Raw genomic sequence first — 14587 nt, 5'->3', positions numbered from 1 at the left:
CGATGGTAAATGGAAACTTTAAAATATGATATATACTTTAATGCGTCACACATTTAAAATTTAAAAATAGGTAAAAAGTTAAAACCTCTTTTAAGTATTTAAAGCTAAAACTCGAGAATTTTTACATTAATCAAATCCACTCATCAGCGTAAATAATTAACTGAACCATATTAGAATTGCGATAAAATTTAACTGGGGAAAAAATTCCCAAAAACATGGGCTTAAAAAAAAAAAAGAAATACATGAAATTGTGTCATTCGGATTTTGGTGCGACCCATAGGCAATGGTACGGAAATGTAATTGGATAAGGCAGCTTTATATCCCACATCGATAGATCTGTAGCAGCGGAGATTGAAAATGCCTATAATAACGGAAATCCGTGAATTAAGAAGCTCATACCTTTCTCGGCCTTTTGGCTAAGATCAAGTGTAGTATCTGTTCTTATCAGTTTAATATCTGATACGTGGGCCAATGGCTCACACGATATTAAATTTATTTTTTTAGGGGGAAAGCTCACCAAGGTAGCTTGCTGCCTGGGCTTTCGCGCGTTGCTTGGGCGTTGCACTACTGTCTTGGCCTGGCGCACCCCACCAAATCTAGTCTGAAATTAAAATGTCATCACGGTTAACCCGACTTGGCCACCAATCGGCAGTCGACAAAGGGTTGGACCAAGTTATATATGAATACTATTGGCAATAAAAAATTTGGTAGAAAAATGAGTGTCCGTGTCTTGCAAATTTTAGCCCAAGACATGCAGATGTTGATAATTAAAAAAATCAATATTTTTTTAGAAAATAAATAAATATACATCAGGGAGTAGATATTTTTACATACAACAAAAACCGAAAAATATGAGACGTTTCATTACATTAGGGATGGATATGGTTAGATCCAAGATTAGACCCAAGATCCGTCTCATTAACAAAACTTTGATATATTACTCGTCCCACCTCAGTTAAATATTTTTCGAATCCGCCTCACCCAGAATACAAAACGGGATCGCTTAGACCCGTGAGACCCAATTTTTTTTAAATGAAAACAGTAATTTTCTACTTACATGACTGAATTATAAAATAAATCAACCTCCAAATACAAAGTAATAGAAAACTAACCACACTTAATAATAATAAACAAAATATTTTCACGACATAATGAATTACATAAAAATGAGTTATTAGCTCTCAAAAAAAAATATTGACATAACCAAAATGGACATTAATAAAACTAAAACCTTAGAGTATTTATATGCACATATATAGGTCGAATATGAGATGGGTATTATAGGATCCGTGACCCGCTTTATATCCGGACGAGTTTGAAAAATTGGACCCAAGACCCGCCCATTACCCATTTAGTATGCCAAAATCCTCCCCAAACGGGACAACTCCATTGTACCCAGACCCATTGCCATTCTTATATGACATTATTGGAGACGAAAAATCTGTCGGAAACGAAACACCAAAAAACATAATACCACGTCTTCTTCTTGTTCCCCAAACCTCATTGGCCAAAATTTGTTGATAAACTGACATGCTTAACAAGATGAAATGATAGATTTACTGTGTTGTAATCTAGTATTATCTTACGTTTACTTTATATACCACCAAATACAGTTTTTCCGAAAGTCTCGTGAATTATTAAATATTAATAGTAGCAATTATGAAACAAGAAAAATAAATGAAAGAGATGAAAATTATGTTGTATATTTGAAGTAGAAAAATGTTATGAAACACAAAGAACGGCCACAGCTATAAAATATAAATTATACACCGTGTGCATAACTTTCAAAGATGTTTCTTGCCACAAGCTTGGCTGTATGTGTAGCATTCAAACCCGTGGAATGGAAAACTCCCTTCCCCAGCTTTACAGCAAATAGAAGATAAAATGGAACACCTGTATTTGCTGCCATACTTCTGAACCACAGACGGTTTTCATTCACGAGAAAACCATTACAATAAAGCCACTTTTGGAACCAAAAGTAGAAACCATTAACTTCTCTTCGGAATTACAAGTAATCAACCACCTCCGAGATCCTTATTCTCGTGATCCCCCTTTCGAAAGTCAATAATATATAGTGATCACTGATATGTGAAGCTTGAACACAACAGGAGTTGAGATAGTATTCATGGTAAACATGGAAATGGTAAGTACCTTCCCAAGATCCCCTGATGAACAATTTGTTGATATCCATGAGGTGCCAGAAGAAGAAGAAGAACAACAAGAAGAGCAAGAACATCAACAAAATAATACAGTAAAAACAGGGTATGCAAAAGAAGAAAAACAGTTCAACAAACCAATCAAAATTCGAGAATGGAAGAGGCCATACCGGAGTTTCAGCAGGCAAGTTTCCCTGGAAACCGGTTTTTCGGCTTTCAACAGAGAGCAAAAGGATAGGCAATCATTGGCAAGAAGTGGGAATAGTTTTGGAGGATTTGGTTGTGCAGAAAGAAAGAAAGGGGACTTCAATATTTTCAGAACAAGATCTGGTATCGTTAGGCAGAATTCGAGGTTGCCATTTAGAAGGGACAGTGGGACTAACGTTGAGCAAAGTGATGGATTAGGTGGGATTGATGAATCTGTTGAGGAAACAGTGCCCGCTGGAAGATACTTTGCCGCTCTTACGGGACCTGAATTAGACCAAATCAAGGTGTATATACATAATTGTGCGTCTGTTTTTTATTTCTTCGGAAGAGACAATGGCATATCTAATTCGATTATACACATAGAATCAGTCGTTCCTAGTTCTGTCTGAAACCTTTGACTAACATATTTTTCTGGTTGACAAGTGACAACCCTTTCATCCAACTTTGCAGATATAAAGGAAGAAACGAAAAAAAGATCAACTTTGGTCATCCTAGTTTCCCAAACGAAATTCTTCCACGTGTAGTTTTTTTAGTCTCATTTCATACAAAAACTTGCGCCAAAGGGACAAGATTATTGCCTATGTTTTGTTGTATATGTTAAGTTATATAATTTTTTATGATGCATTGAAATTTTTGCCAAAAGTTTTAGTTTACTTGTAATAATTTTTAACACACTTCTTTTGCAGGAATCCGAGGACATACTTCTACCCAAGGATGAAAAATGGCCCTTCCTCCTACGGTTCCCTATCGGCTGCTTTGGTATATGTCTGGGCTTAAGCAGCCAGGCCATTCTTTGGCTTTCTCTATCCACAAGTCCAGCCACCAAATTCCTTCACATTTCACCCTTGATCAACTTATCAATCTGGTTATTAGCCTTATTTGTGCTTCTTCTAGTATTCATCACGTACACACTAAAATGCATATTCTATTTCGAAGCTGTGAAAAGAGAATACTTCCATCCTGTCCGAGTCAACTTCTTCTTCGCTCCTTGGATCGCATGCATGTTCTTAGCCATCGGTGCTCCACCCGTTGTGGCACCAAACATACTGCATCCCGTCATCTGGTGCGTGTTCGTTGCACCTATCGTATTTCTTGACCTGAAAATATACGGACAATGGCTTTCAGGGGGGAAACGTCGTCTGTGTAAAGTTGCAAATCCTTCTTCACATCTTTCGGTTGTGGGCAACTTCGTTGGGGCGATTTTGGCAGCCAAAGTGGGGTGGGAGGAGGCAGGGAAGTTCTTGTGGGCTATAGGGTTCGCACATTATCTTGTTGTGTTTGTGACTTTGTATCAAAGATTACCTACAAGTGAAGTGTTGCCTAAGGAGCTGCACCCTGTTTATTCTATGTTCATTGCTACTCCAGCCGCAGCAAGCATTGCATGGAGTGCAATTTATGGTGAATTTGATTGCTTGGCCAGGACTTGTTACTTCATCGCTTTGTTTCTCTATTGCTCACTGATTGTGAGAATCAACTTTTTCAGGGGATTCAGGTAATCAAATAAATCTTACAAAAATTTATTATAATTGAGTTTTGTTAACGACGTCGGTAGATTGACATTTAAAATTGCCATCAGAAAGACAGACTTCTAAATTTAATCAAAAAATTAGAAATTGGTTAATAGTAGGTTAATGCATCAGAAATTGTTTATTTAATTCGGTATAATCTTAAAGGGCTAATTAATTGATGCAATTTATCAAATTATAACAATCTAGCCTCAACATTATACTTCTGAATTATGATGTGACAATTATATATATTTCTATTATCTTATGGTATTGACAGGTTTTCAGTGGCATGGTGGTCCTACACCTTTCCAATGACAACGGCTTCAATAGCAACAATCAAATATGCAGAACAAGTCCCTTCTGTAATAAGCCAAGGACTAGCTTTGACACTTTCATTCCTGTCATCAACAATGGTGTTTATATTGTTCTTTTCAACTATTCTTCATGCTTTGGTATGGAAAACATTGTTCCCTAACGACCTGGCCATCGCCATAACAAAGAGAAAAGTAGGGAGGGAGAAGAAACCAGTGAAAAAGACGTATGATATAAGACGATGGACCAAGAATATGCCCTCGTCGTATGGTTCAGCTAATGGAAACAACTCAGTTGACAAGGATAATGAAGCCGAGAAATAAGCAAAGCAAGACAAAGGCGTCAAATATCTAATCAGAGCAATAAAAGATGAAACACGTAGGGGAAATGTATGGTCACAAAATATTGTGGATCCTCATTTCATTGATAGGTTAAGAATTGGAAGATGTAAATCAACGAAAGGAAAAATTGTCACAACGAATATGGTCATTACTATAATTATCTTAGTGTATCATTATCCATTTCAAACTGTGTGTTTCATAAGAGCACAAAACCGTTAGTCCATAGAACAATGGCAAATTGAGGTAACTGCAACGTACTTTATTGAACATCGAACAAGATAGCCCAGTTATACCGTTCTTTTCTAAAAAATATTAAAGAATAAAAAGGATTATATTGCTGAATGATCCAAAGTCAAAAATGGTCCTATGCCGAATATTAGCATTTGTGTGGTAATCAAAATTGCTATTATAATATGGTTGAGTATTTCGAGACCACCTGCTCGCCCGTCGTATAGCCTCGGACCGCCTATAGAGACTGCTTTAGACAAAGGCGAGGGTGGTCGAGGCGGCTTCTTAGTCGACCGCCATTTAGAACACTGGTTCTAGTTTTGATAGTTGTTTAATCTGTCATTGTTTAACAGGAAGACAACTCTGTGCCGAATTATATAATTAGTCAAGTGAAAGCCAAAAGTCAAAAGCATAAGAACTGAATATGACACTTTTAAGTGAAGCTATAAGGGGCCATATATTACCTCATTTCCTTGCTGGAAGCAACCCCATCCATCTGTTCTCTTTTGAACCCTGTTAACAAATCAATTTCTTCATAAAAAAATATCAAAATCGTGTTTTTTCTTAACATGATAAAAAGACATCAAGGAACCTTGGTTGATATGCTGGTAGACCGAGCCAGTTGGGACACAAGAATGGTACTCGGTTGTGTTTCAGGTGCAAGAGAGAGCTGTTTGCAAAAAGAAAACTGTGAAGTCATAACGCACGTTTCTTCCATGATTCAATTGGTTGATTAAATTAAAATTACTTTGCAGTAATATGAATTACTGAAGAATGAGAGCAGGAGATGTGGACTGACAGTCTAGCAATTCAGAGCAGCAATTCATTAATGCATCTTGAAAACAGTTCTAATGAAGCAGTGGTAAAGAGCTGGATGAGTGGAAACCAAGCAGATAGTTATTCATAAGCTCACCTTGCTGAATAGATCGATTGGAGGATTATGATGACAGCTCTTGTCTGTGGGAAAATTGAACTCCTGTGATGTAGGCAAGGCAAGTTATTCCACTTTTACACATCACTTACATCTAGAACAGGAATTTCATGGTAATTACCGAATGCACATTTGATTCCTTCTTACGATTGTGGAAAATTCCACTATCCTCCTTGCTTCTCAATATCTAAGACCGAAATAATAATATGAATAAACCCTTAGTGCTTACAAAAATATACAGGTTTAACATTTTTTTCCTAAGGCATTACCTTCTTGTTAAGGGAAAGAGCTTTTAAGCCATGGGATGACCCACAAGCCTCTGGCTTTGAAGCATTCATAAGGCTGAGTCTGAAAAGTAAAGCACAAACATTTATTGTGAAAAAAAGGGTAAAGGTGGCCACGAAACATTTGAAATACCGAAACAAACGTCAAAAGTAGTAAAAACATTAAAACATCAAAAGATCTGACAAACAGGCATTCTGATGAAGAAAACAGTGTGCACTGGTTAATAAGAATACGATGACAATGCCCATGAATAACCATAAGAAACAAGCCTAACCTACGAAAATGATCAACAAGAGTGAAAAAATGTTGAACAGTCACTTCCACCATATAAAATAATCACTGAATATCATATCAAGAACTAGGAAAGTAAGTCACGGTGATGATCATGTCGCAGGGTAAAAGAGTCCATGGCATAAATAGAACAAAACTAAAAATCCCATCGTACTACCTAGAAAGTTCTCGGTTTCCACGCTCTGAGGTCACTGTATATCTATGTGAGGCCTGCAACAATTAGACAGAAATGAACATCGCCTAATCTCAACTAAAATTGATGTTTGTGCATCGTACTAGATTTAGGATAAGTCTACCCTAATCAATACGAAAACCTCAAAGAACAACGAAAAGCATATTGATATTGATAAGTCGATAGCATTAATAAATTGACTGCATTAATTTTAGCAACCTTCGCAGATTGTTGGCACGTGACTGTTGATTTTGGAACTGCTGGGCTGTGGAGCATAGCCCTCTCTGACGTTTTCAAGTTAAATTCCTAAATGTAAGTCGCAAGGAAAATTCAACATCCACATATGCGTGTCAGTTCAATTATACATAAACACCTTGACAAGAAAATGCTGAACAGAACTCTGTTTTTACAACTCACTTGAAAATCTGTAAGACAAGGAGAGTTTCTCTTTGGAAGAAGCGAAGGTGCCTCGAGAATCTGAAAATGTAAGATATGGATCTGATCATCATTTTATAATCTGAAACTGGCCGACCCTTATGGAAGATAATAAAGATACCAACTTTTCTGTTTAGAGGAAGAGCTTTGAATCTAGGAAAATATGTTGGCCCATTTTCGGCTTCTTTATTATGTTTTGACCTGAAACTCAACCATCGAGCAGGACTCTCAAAACCCCATTAGAGTAAAATCTCACTCTACGGCACCTTAGCGCATAGAAACTTAAGAATACAAATGCTGCATGAATTGACCAAACCAACCTCGTTCTTAGAGCCCTTCGTGCCGTCTCAAGATCTGGGTCTCTAGGAATTGTGTTTCTGCCTTTAGAATGAGTTCTGTTTCCCACTGGTAATCCATCCTGTCAAATCATTTAAAAGAACTTAGATCCACATCTTTGCCGCAATTCAATTGTAGGCCCTAAGTTCATTTCATATATCAACAGTTCATAGATCAAGAAGATAACAGCAGACATGATGCTGCACAATGTACTTTCTGCAGTTATTTTATTCTTTCAAATACATTTAACAAACCCGATTTGGTGCCTTATGGACATAACTAGTTTGCTGCAGCTGCATTGTATCCACGACCTATAATGAAAGGTGATAAAGTTTCAGAAGCCTTAAAAAGAAATAAATAATTTCATACAGTCACTACGCTGTTTGTGAACTTATCAAGCAGACAAAGTAGCCTAAACTGCGTCAGCTTTGGCAGAAACAAGACAGACGAGAAATCGATACAGATGAAGTATTCGAAGGGGAAGATTCTGTCACCAACAGAAGCTAAAATAATTTAAATCTAAGTAAAATAATGTGGATGTTCGATATTCCCAGAAAAATCCATTTGCACCTTTTAAAATAATAGTTACCAAATACCAATTAACATTCACGCAAAAGAGGCAAAATTTTAAAACTTTTGCATGAAAATTCATATTACTTTCGATAACAGGACATCAAGGTATCCATCTTTAAAAAAAGAGCAGTAAAAAGCAAGTGAAGAAAAAAAAACTGAACTAGCTATCTAACAAGAAATTTATCCATACCTTGCGAAGAAGACCGTTCTCAAGCTTTTGTCTTTTTGCAGCTTGATTCTCAACCATAGATGTGCTACCTAAGCTTTTGGACATTTTCTCCATGAATGATGCGTTTGACCTGGAATTTGAACCAAAAAAATATATCATCAACCAATCATGACACATGAAATGCCCCTGAGTGATGGATTCCTATGACCGACAATTGTTCAACATTTGAATGATCTGATTATCTTTAAGGTCAAACAACGTAGCAAAATGCAGTTCTACTTGGCAACACAAAACAAAATACTGAAACTGAAAGTGCTGTGAGTCTGGAGACATTAATTTATTTTTGCATTAATGAGGAATCATCATCACCTAGGATAACCAGTCAGGAAAGGACCATTTTGCTTGGCCAATTGGCTTGCCGTTGGCTTCATAAGAGTTGAAGTCCTTGGGAAAGATGGCTTCTTCGGCAACTTGGTTTCAGTTTTTGATGTACTATTGTCCACCATGTGATTATAAAAGGTTAATCCTGCAGACATATAGCATTACGAGAAGACATCGAAAAGTATGTCAATGACAGAAAACAAAAGTCTAAACCATGTATGCAAGGGGATCTTCCGAGATTCTTCATTTAGAGAGGATAACCAATTCATTTGGAGCTAAATTGCGAGAAAAAAAAACATGGGTAAAATACTAGAAGAACAACAGAAAATAAAATTGAGACTTTTTCTATTAAAATGAAAAACAAGGCAGAAAGAAGACCTGAGGGTAAGTTTTTGTGTGGATCCTGAAACTTCTGATCGCTACCAACTTGTAGAGTGGTGCAGTTTCCATTTTTTTGCCCTTCAACATCTAGATGATGAAGTTATATTAAAGTGTCAACAAAATAACATCAATATCAAGATATAATTAATTGAACGACAGAGTCTTGTCATCTGAATGAAAAAAAAAAGAAGTAACCAAAAAAAAACTCACTATCCAGTCCATCCTTTTATGCTAGAACGAGGAGAATATACCACATCTTCTATTTTAACTAAAACACTCTTCATGTTGCAAATTATATAATTAAAGACAGGTGCATGAAAATCTTGTTTTCTAAGCAGATAAAAAGCCATAGCAAGCTGATGCAAATCTTCTTCCTTGGCAATATGAAGGGATACATAATTAAACATATTCCAAAGGAGATGATCAAGAGGGCAACATACCTCACCACATGATTTGGCTAGATCTACATATGCAAGCATGTAACTTTACATCAAGCACAACAGAGCAAAAAAACAATACTGCGAGGCATCTCCAACACTGAACTTTCAGGCCATTTTACACTCTTAAATCCCATTCCCCCCCAATCATCTTTTGCTTAAATGTTCACATTGTAATAGATTACAGAGTAGCAACATAATGTATCGATCTCCTTGATCTGTTTAAGTTGCAGCTCTATCCCCTATATCAGAATATGAGGTGCACTCCGGCTTACACCTTACAAATCTTAACCTCTTTGTGAGCTTAGGGTGAACTTTGATATGAAAAAAGGAGTAAGGTTTTCCTGTTACAATCAAGTTGAAAAATCTATAGCAGCCATGGAAATGGTACATTTGAGCAGCCATGGAACTGGTAGATTTGAACTAAGCAGGTCTCGAAATTAGGTGGATGCCACATAAAAGTTGAATCAAAAGGAAGAAGCACGCAGTCTCATCACATGGTGGTATATACAGATACATTTGTGATTCTTGGTTAACAGAGATACTGAAATTCCTTATGCTGAGCTACTTTTACAATTGTACAAAGGATAAATTATTACACCAAGTGTATCGGAAATTAATAATAAAAAAAATCGCAGCTAGAATTAGAAAACTACCAATTTTCCGTCTAGTCACCTAAAAAAGGTTTAACTGTAGGCAGGAACCTATGAATTTGGAATCTCATTAGTATGCACTGGAGGTAAACTTTAATCCACATTACAAAGAGTCAGCTAATAGATGCACAAGGTTCTATATTAGTTTTATTAACGTAATTCTTGTTGCAAACAATATATGTCTGATGAACACATGATTAAACGAACCTCGGTAGTTCATGTACACAACAGAAGTTTCATGCACCCCCTCAATATCAGAGTCACCCTCAGAATAGTGCATGTTCTCGACATCTTTAGCACCGGGGGAGATACTAATATCTTCCATCGACATTTCATCTCTAGGTACCAACCTTGCCACAAAAGCTGCAAAAGAAAACTGCCAAAGGTTAGTTAATTTCGACTTAACACATAACATAGCAAGCATTCTATAGCTAAAACAGATAGAAAAGACTCTCCAAAATCTTCTAATTGTCATACACCGAGAAAGTTTAAAAATTAATTAAAAGTCCAGATTACAGTATCACAAGCTGATGAAAATGCCGCTCTGAGGTTCACGGACTTCATCACAAAACAAACAATTAACCCTATACAACAGTGTCACGCCGAGGCCAGTGCCTCATACTCCGAATTAATTAATTATTTTTAGGAAAAAAAATAGATGAAAACCGAAAAATTCCATTTCCAGCGCGAGGTGTGAACCATAAAAAAAGAACCGAGCACATCTCGTCAGACTTGAAAAGCAAAAATTTGGTGCGGAGACAAAGAAGAACGTTACGAGAAGGAGGATAGCTTCCGGCGAAGTCGAACCAGACTTCAGCTTGGCGCGCCTCCAGACTCGACTCGGCTCGGCAGAAGTCGAAGAAGCGAGCGGCATCATACTCATAGTCGAGGTCAATCTCATACGCCGTGAAACTGTACTCCACCATATCATCATTCGCAGCATCCTCCACCATTTCTTCCTCCATTTCTGGCCTTCCTCCACGCAACACGAGTGCAGAAATCACTTCAGCTCGAGAATCAACAAAGTATCCGAGGGCATAGAGACAGTGACTGGATTCAGAAAAAGCCGAGAACTGAAGAATCGATTATTTGAAACGCGAGAGAATGGAAATTTGGACTGTGGTGCGTAGCACAGTATTTTCAGTTTTTGGGAGAGAGAGAGGGAAAGGAGCTTCAGGATCCGGAAATTTGAATAATTGGGGCAACATCACGGGTATGGTTGGATCCGACTGTATTGTATTCGTCACCTGACCATTTTGTCCCTTGCAAGAGTTTATTGAATTAATTTAGATCACTATTATAGCTCTTTCTTTTAATTTGCATGTTCAAATATTATTTTAAAATAAAAAAAAAAAAACTAAAATTCACACAGTTGTTCTTAAATAATTTTTAACATATATATTTTTTATAATAATAATTTATTTGAATTGAGAAATTTGAAATTATATTTATTTAATGTCATTCTATGACTTTTCTTCCGAGAAAATGAAAATGAAATACATAATACTATTTGACAATAAATTTCAAATCATAAAATTGTTATTGTTTGAGTCATTGTAATATATTTTAAATTAATTTCAATAAAAAGTCATTTCAAATTAACCTTTAAATCTAAATCCTTCCATCCGAACACAAAAAAACATGAACTAAATTAATTATAATTGCCGCGAAACTAATATTGATATCGAAAAAAATTATATGTGAATTACAACGATTATAATCATATTTTATTTACACAAAAACTTCTTATGAGATCATCTTTCATATCAGTTTTGTGATACAGATTTTCGATCCAATTCGACAATGAAAAATATTACTTTTCACTTTAAGTATAAACAAAATTAATTAATATTGCTATCCAAAAAAAGTTATATATGAATTACAACGTTTATAATCATATTTTATTTACATAAAAACTCTTATGAAATCATCTCAAATATCAATTTTGTGATACGTACGTATCTTCGAGACGATTCGATAATAAAAAAAATATCAGTTCTCACTTTAAATATGAAATGAGTTGACGTGTTTAACCGAAATAAATTTAAATAATCTTTTATTTATTGGTTGAGTAATAAGTGGAGGTTGTTTGGTGCCTTGCATGCTCACCTAGCAGATGATTAGATGCCGCGCAATTAAGTTCGTAGCGGTGCGTATTATGCAAAACAATCATCCCATTGGGAAAGTAATTACATGCAACACATTATTGATGGAAATTAATAATTCGCTCAACTTTAATCAACTGTAATTTGCATATTTACCATTTATTTTCAAGGAAATCAACTTGATTAGGGTTGAATTAGTTTTGTCAGGACCCATCATCGAAATTTTAAAATGCATAGGATTCTTTTTTTCTTTTTTAATTAAATATGCATGGACACAGTTTGGCACTGACAGGAGTTGTTTTTATCTGTGCTTTTCCTCGTGATTGTACTCAATTAAGGACAGCTGATTCCATGCACTTATGGAACCATGATTTTTTATTTATTTTTTTTAAATGTAGGATACGAACTACGTACGTTGGGAATTTTACATAAAACTTCGAATGCAAACAATTCTTGAGATTAAAAAAAAACCATTTAATATGGTCATTTTTTTCATCTTTTTATATATTGATTTTATCATTTACATATACATCTAATTAATATTAAAAAAAAAGTGGGATTTAAACTAAATATCACATGAATATTGAAACAACGCTCTTGCGAATAGGCTAGAGGGTCCTTTGCAAAATATCGATATTATTGATATGCTAAGTTTTATAATCTTTTAGTAATACCATATTATTATATAAAAAAGCGCGTCGAAGCGATAGAGAGAAGTTTCAAGCTTAAGCGGGGTTAATATAAATTTAAGCTAATTCTTTTTTAAAATTTAAGCTAAAATTTTAATTATTTCGAACAAATAAATGGAGTAAAAATGAATAATATATTAACTTTAAGTTCATGGATTAATTTTATGTTATATTCTAATTCAGTAATTCATTTTTATCTCCCGTCTCATCAAATAAAAATCTGTTGTAATTATACTATTTTAAAACATTAACATCGTCGGTATCTGTACTGCATATTCTTTATCGTTACACTTAACTATTCAAGATTAAACGTTGCTTGTAAAAGTTCTAATTTATGTTTATCTTATTCTTGTTCATATTTAAAAAAATCGCACTTCAGTGTTATTAAGCACGATTGTATAATGATATCTTCACTCACTAATGAAATCATTTATATGTATATTGTACTATTTATAATGCATGAACTGTTAAGATTGAAACTTGAACATAACTCAACCCCAAAAGCTAGCTCAAGGGGGAGGATTGTCCAAGTCCATATATGCAACTTCCAGGTTATTTATCCAACCGATGTGAGACAACTAACACACCCCCTCACGCCCAGGAATGAACATTTGGAGCGTGAAGTTTACAAATGACCCAACTATGGGCAGAACGGGTGGCCTAACTATAGGCATTCCAACACATAACGGTTGAACTTGAGCTCTGATATCATGTTAAGATTGAAATTGGACCTAACTCAACCTCAAAAGCTAGCTCAAGAAGAGAGGATTGTCCAAGTCCATATATACAACTTTCAAATTATTTATCTAATCGATGTGAGACAACGAACATGAACTAGTTATATTTGACCTGTTGGTGGTGGTGTTTTTCTCTAGAGTGACTCCACAATCACCAATCTAACAAATTTGTACTCGCAGATATTAATGCTCATTGAATTTGGAGCAGAAAATAATTGAATAGGGTTTGATTTATTTATTTTCCAAGTCCATTAACGATTTCATTAATTGCTTAGGAATCAGATTGGCAGCCTTTTCCCTTCTTTTATTTTGAATAGGTAGCCTTTCCTTTCTTCGTGCTCTTTTGGAAATTGGGGCTTCTGGTTTGACCACTTCTCTTCTTTAGTTTCATGAAATAAATTAATGGACAGTAGTAGGATTATTTACTTTAACAATAATATATTTGGGGTGGAAAATAATAAAAATTATACTTTTAATTCTGTAAACTAATTTATTTTTAGTTTTACTCATATAACTTGTAATGTTTGATTTTCATCTAATAATTTGATTTTTTGTTTTAGTATTTTTCTCCAAATCCATTAAATATATTAAATATTGTTTATTTGATATTGATACTCTTCTACATAACTCATATAATAAGAGTAAAACTGATATATACACATTAAAATTTATCTAAGAAAAAATAAAAAAGACGAGTTTTTTCTTCTAATTTTGAAATATTAAGTGTCGTTTTATTTTAGTTTTCTTCTTTGTTTTTGCTTAGATTTATTTTAGTGTGTGTAATGTAGGTTTATTCTCGCTACAACAGCTACGTAGGAGAATAACGGTGTCAAATAAATAATATTTGATGAGGTTAGTAGTTTTCAACAAAAAAAATATCCAAGTTAGTGGATGAAAACTAAACATTGACAAATCACAAGACTAAAACTCACAAAGATCATATTAAAATCACAATTTTTAATTTAACCGAAGTTGCTTTTGACATTTGTAAAATTATTTTTGGGAAATAAATTCTATAGTTGGTTTTTTTAAAACAAAAATATATAACTGTTATTGCTGATTTCAAATAATGCTAAAAAAATATTGGATAAAATTATTTTAGGATCAATTTCGAATTTAGTTCGGCCTTGGTCAGTATAAGTTAAACATATCAGTTGTGAGCTTCGGTGGGAGCGATAGATGAGATCCTACCTATGTGGACACTACCCTCACTTCATTTTATCGGATAAGATCTTGCCACACATATAATTTCAAAAAAAA

General features: G+C 34.8%; 2 protein-coding genes and 1 non-coding gene across 7 annotated transcripts; 2 read left to right on the top strand and 1 right to left on the bottom strand.

Moving 5' to 3' along the window:
• Positions 1–395: 395 nt before the first annotated feature.
• LOC140981881 (U2 spliceosomal RNA) lies at positions 396–591 on the top strand. The gene has a single exon (XR_012176157.1). It is a non-coding gene; the product is annotated as a U2 spliceosomal RNA (small nuclear RNA).
• Positions 592–1802: 1211 nt separating this feature from the next.
• Positions 1803–4676, top strand: LOC140980484 (guard cell S-type anion channel SLAC1). Its single transcript, XM_073446321.1, has 3 exons — positions 1803–2647; positions 3050–3855; positions 4149–4676. Exons 1-3 carry the CDS (start codon positions 2126–2128, stop codon positions 4504–4506), a joined length of 1686 nt encoding a protein of 561 aa, XP_073302422.1. The 5' UTR covers positions 1803–2125; the 3' UTR covers positions 4507–4676.
• Positions 4677–4770: 94 nt separating this feature from the next.
• LOC140980485 (protein TPX2-like) lies at positions 4771–10970 on the bottom strand. Of its 5 annotated transcripts, XM_073446323.1 has the most exons (17): positions 10572–10970; positions 10004–10159; positions 8704–8793; positions 8314–8470; positions 7966–8074; positions 7457–7513; positions 7187–7284; positions 6992–7067; positions 6849–6908; positions 6651–6737; positions 6417–6469; positions 5953–6031; positions 5805–5870; positions 5666–5728; positions 5345–5422; positions 5217–5265; positions 4784–5115 (listed from the first exon to the last, which is right to left on the bottom strand). In XM_073446323.1, the coding sequence occupies exons 1-16, from the start codon at positions 10759–10761 to the stop codon at positions 5218–5220; spliced, it is 1467 nt and encodes a 488-aa protein (XP_073302424.1). In that variant the 5' UTR covers positions 10762–10970; the 3' UTR covers positions 4784–5115; position 5217. The 5 variants fall into 5 exon arrangements, with proteins under 5 accessions (XP_073302427.1, XP_073302426.1, XP_073302423.1 ...); XM_073446326.1 differs by having other exon boundaries at positions 4771–5265; positions 10004–10172; positions 10572–10678; XM_073446325.1 differs by having other exon boundaries at positions 4782–5265; positions 8704–8784.
• Positions 10971–14587: the final 3617 nt, after the last annotated feature.

Source organism: Primulina huaijiensis, chromosome 7 (assembly GCF_012295235.1).
Source record: "Primulina huaijiensis isolate GDHJ02 chromosome 7, ASM1229523v2, whole genome shotgun sequence".
NCBI lineage: Eukaryota > Viridiplantae > Streptophyta > Magnoliopsida > Lamiales > Gesneriaceae > Primulina > Primulina huaijiensis.
Note: the sequence above shows the minus strand (reverse complement) of the source record. Positions and strands in the feature narration are given on the sequence as shown.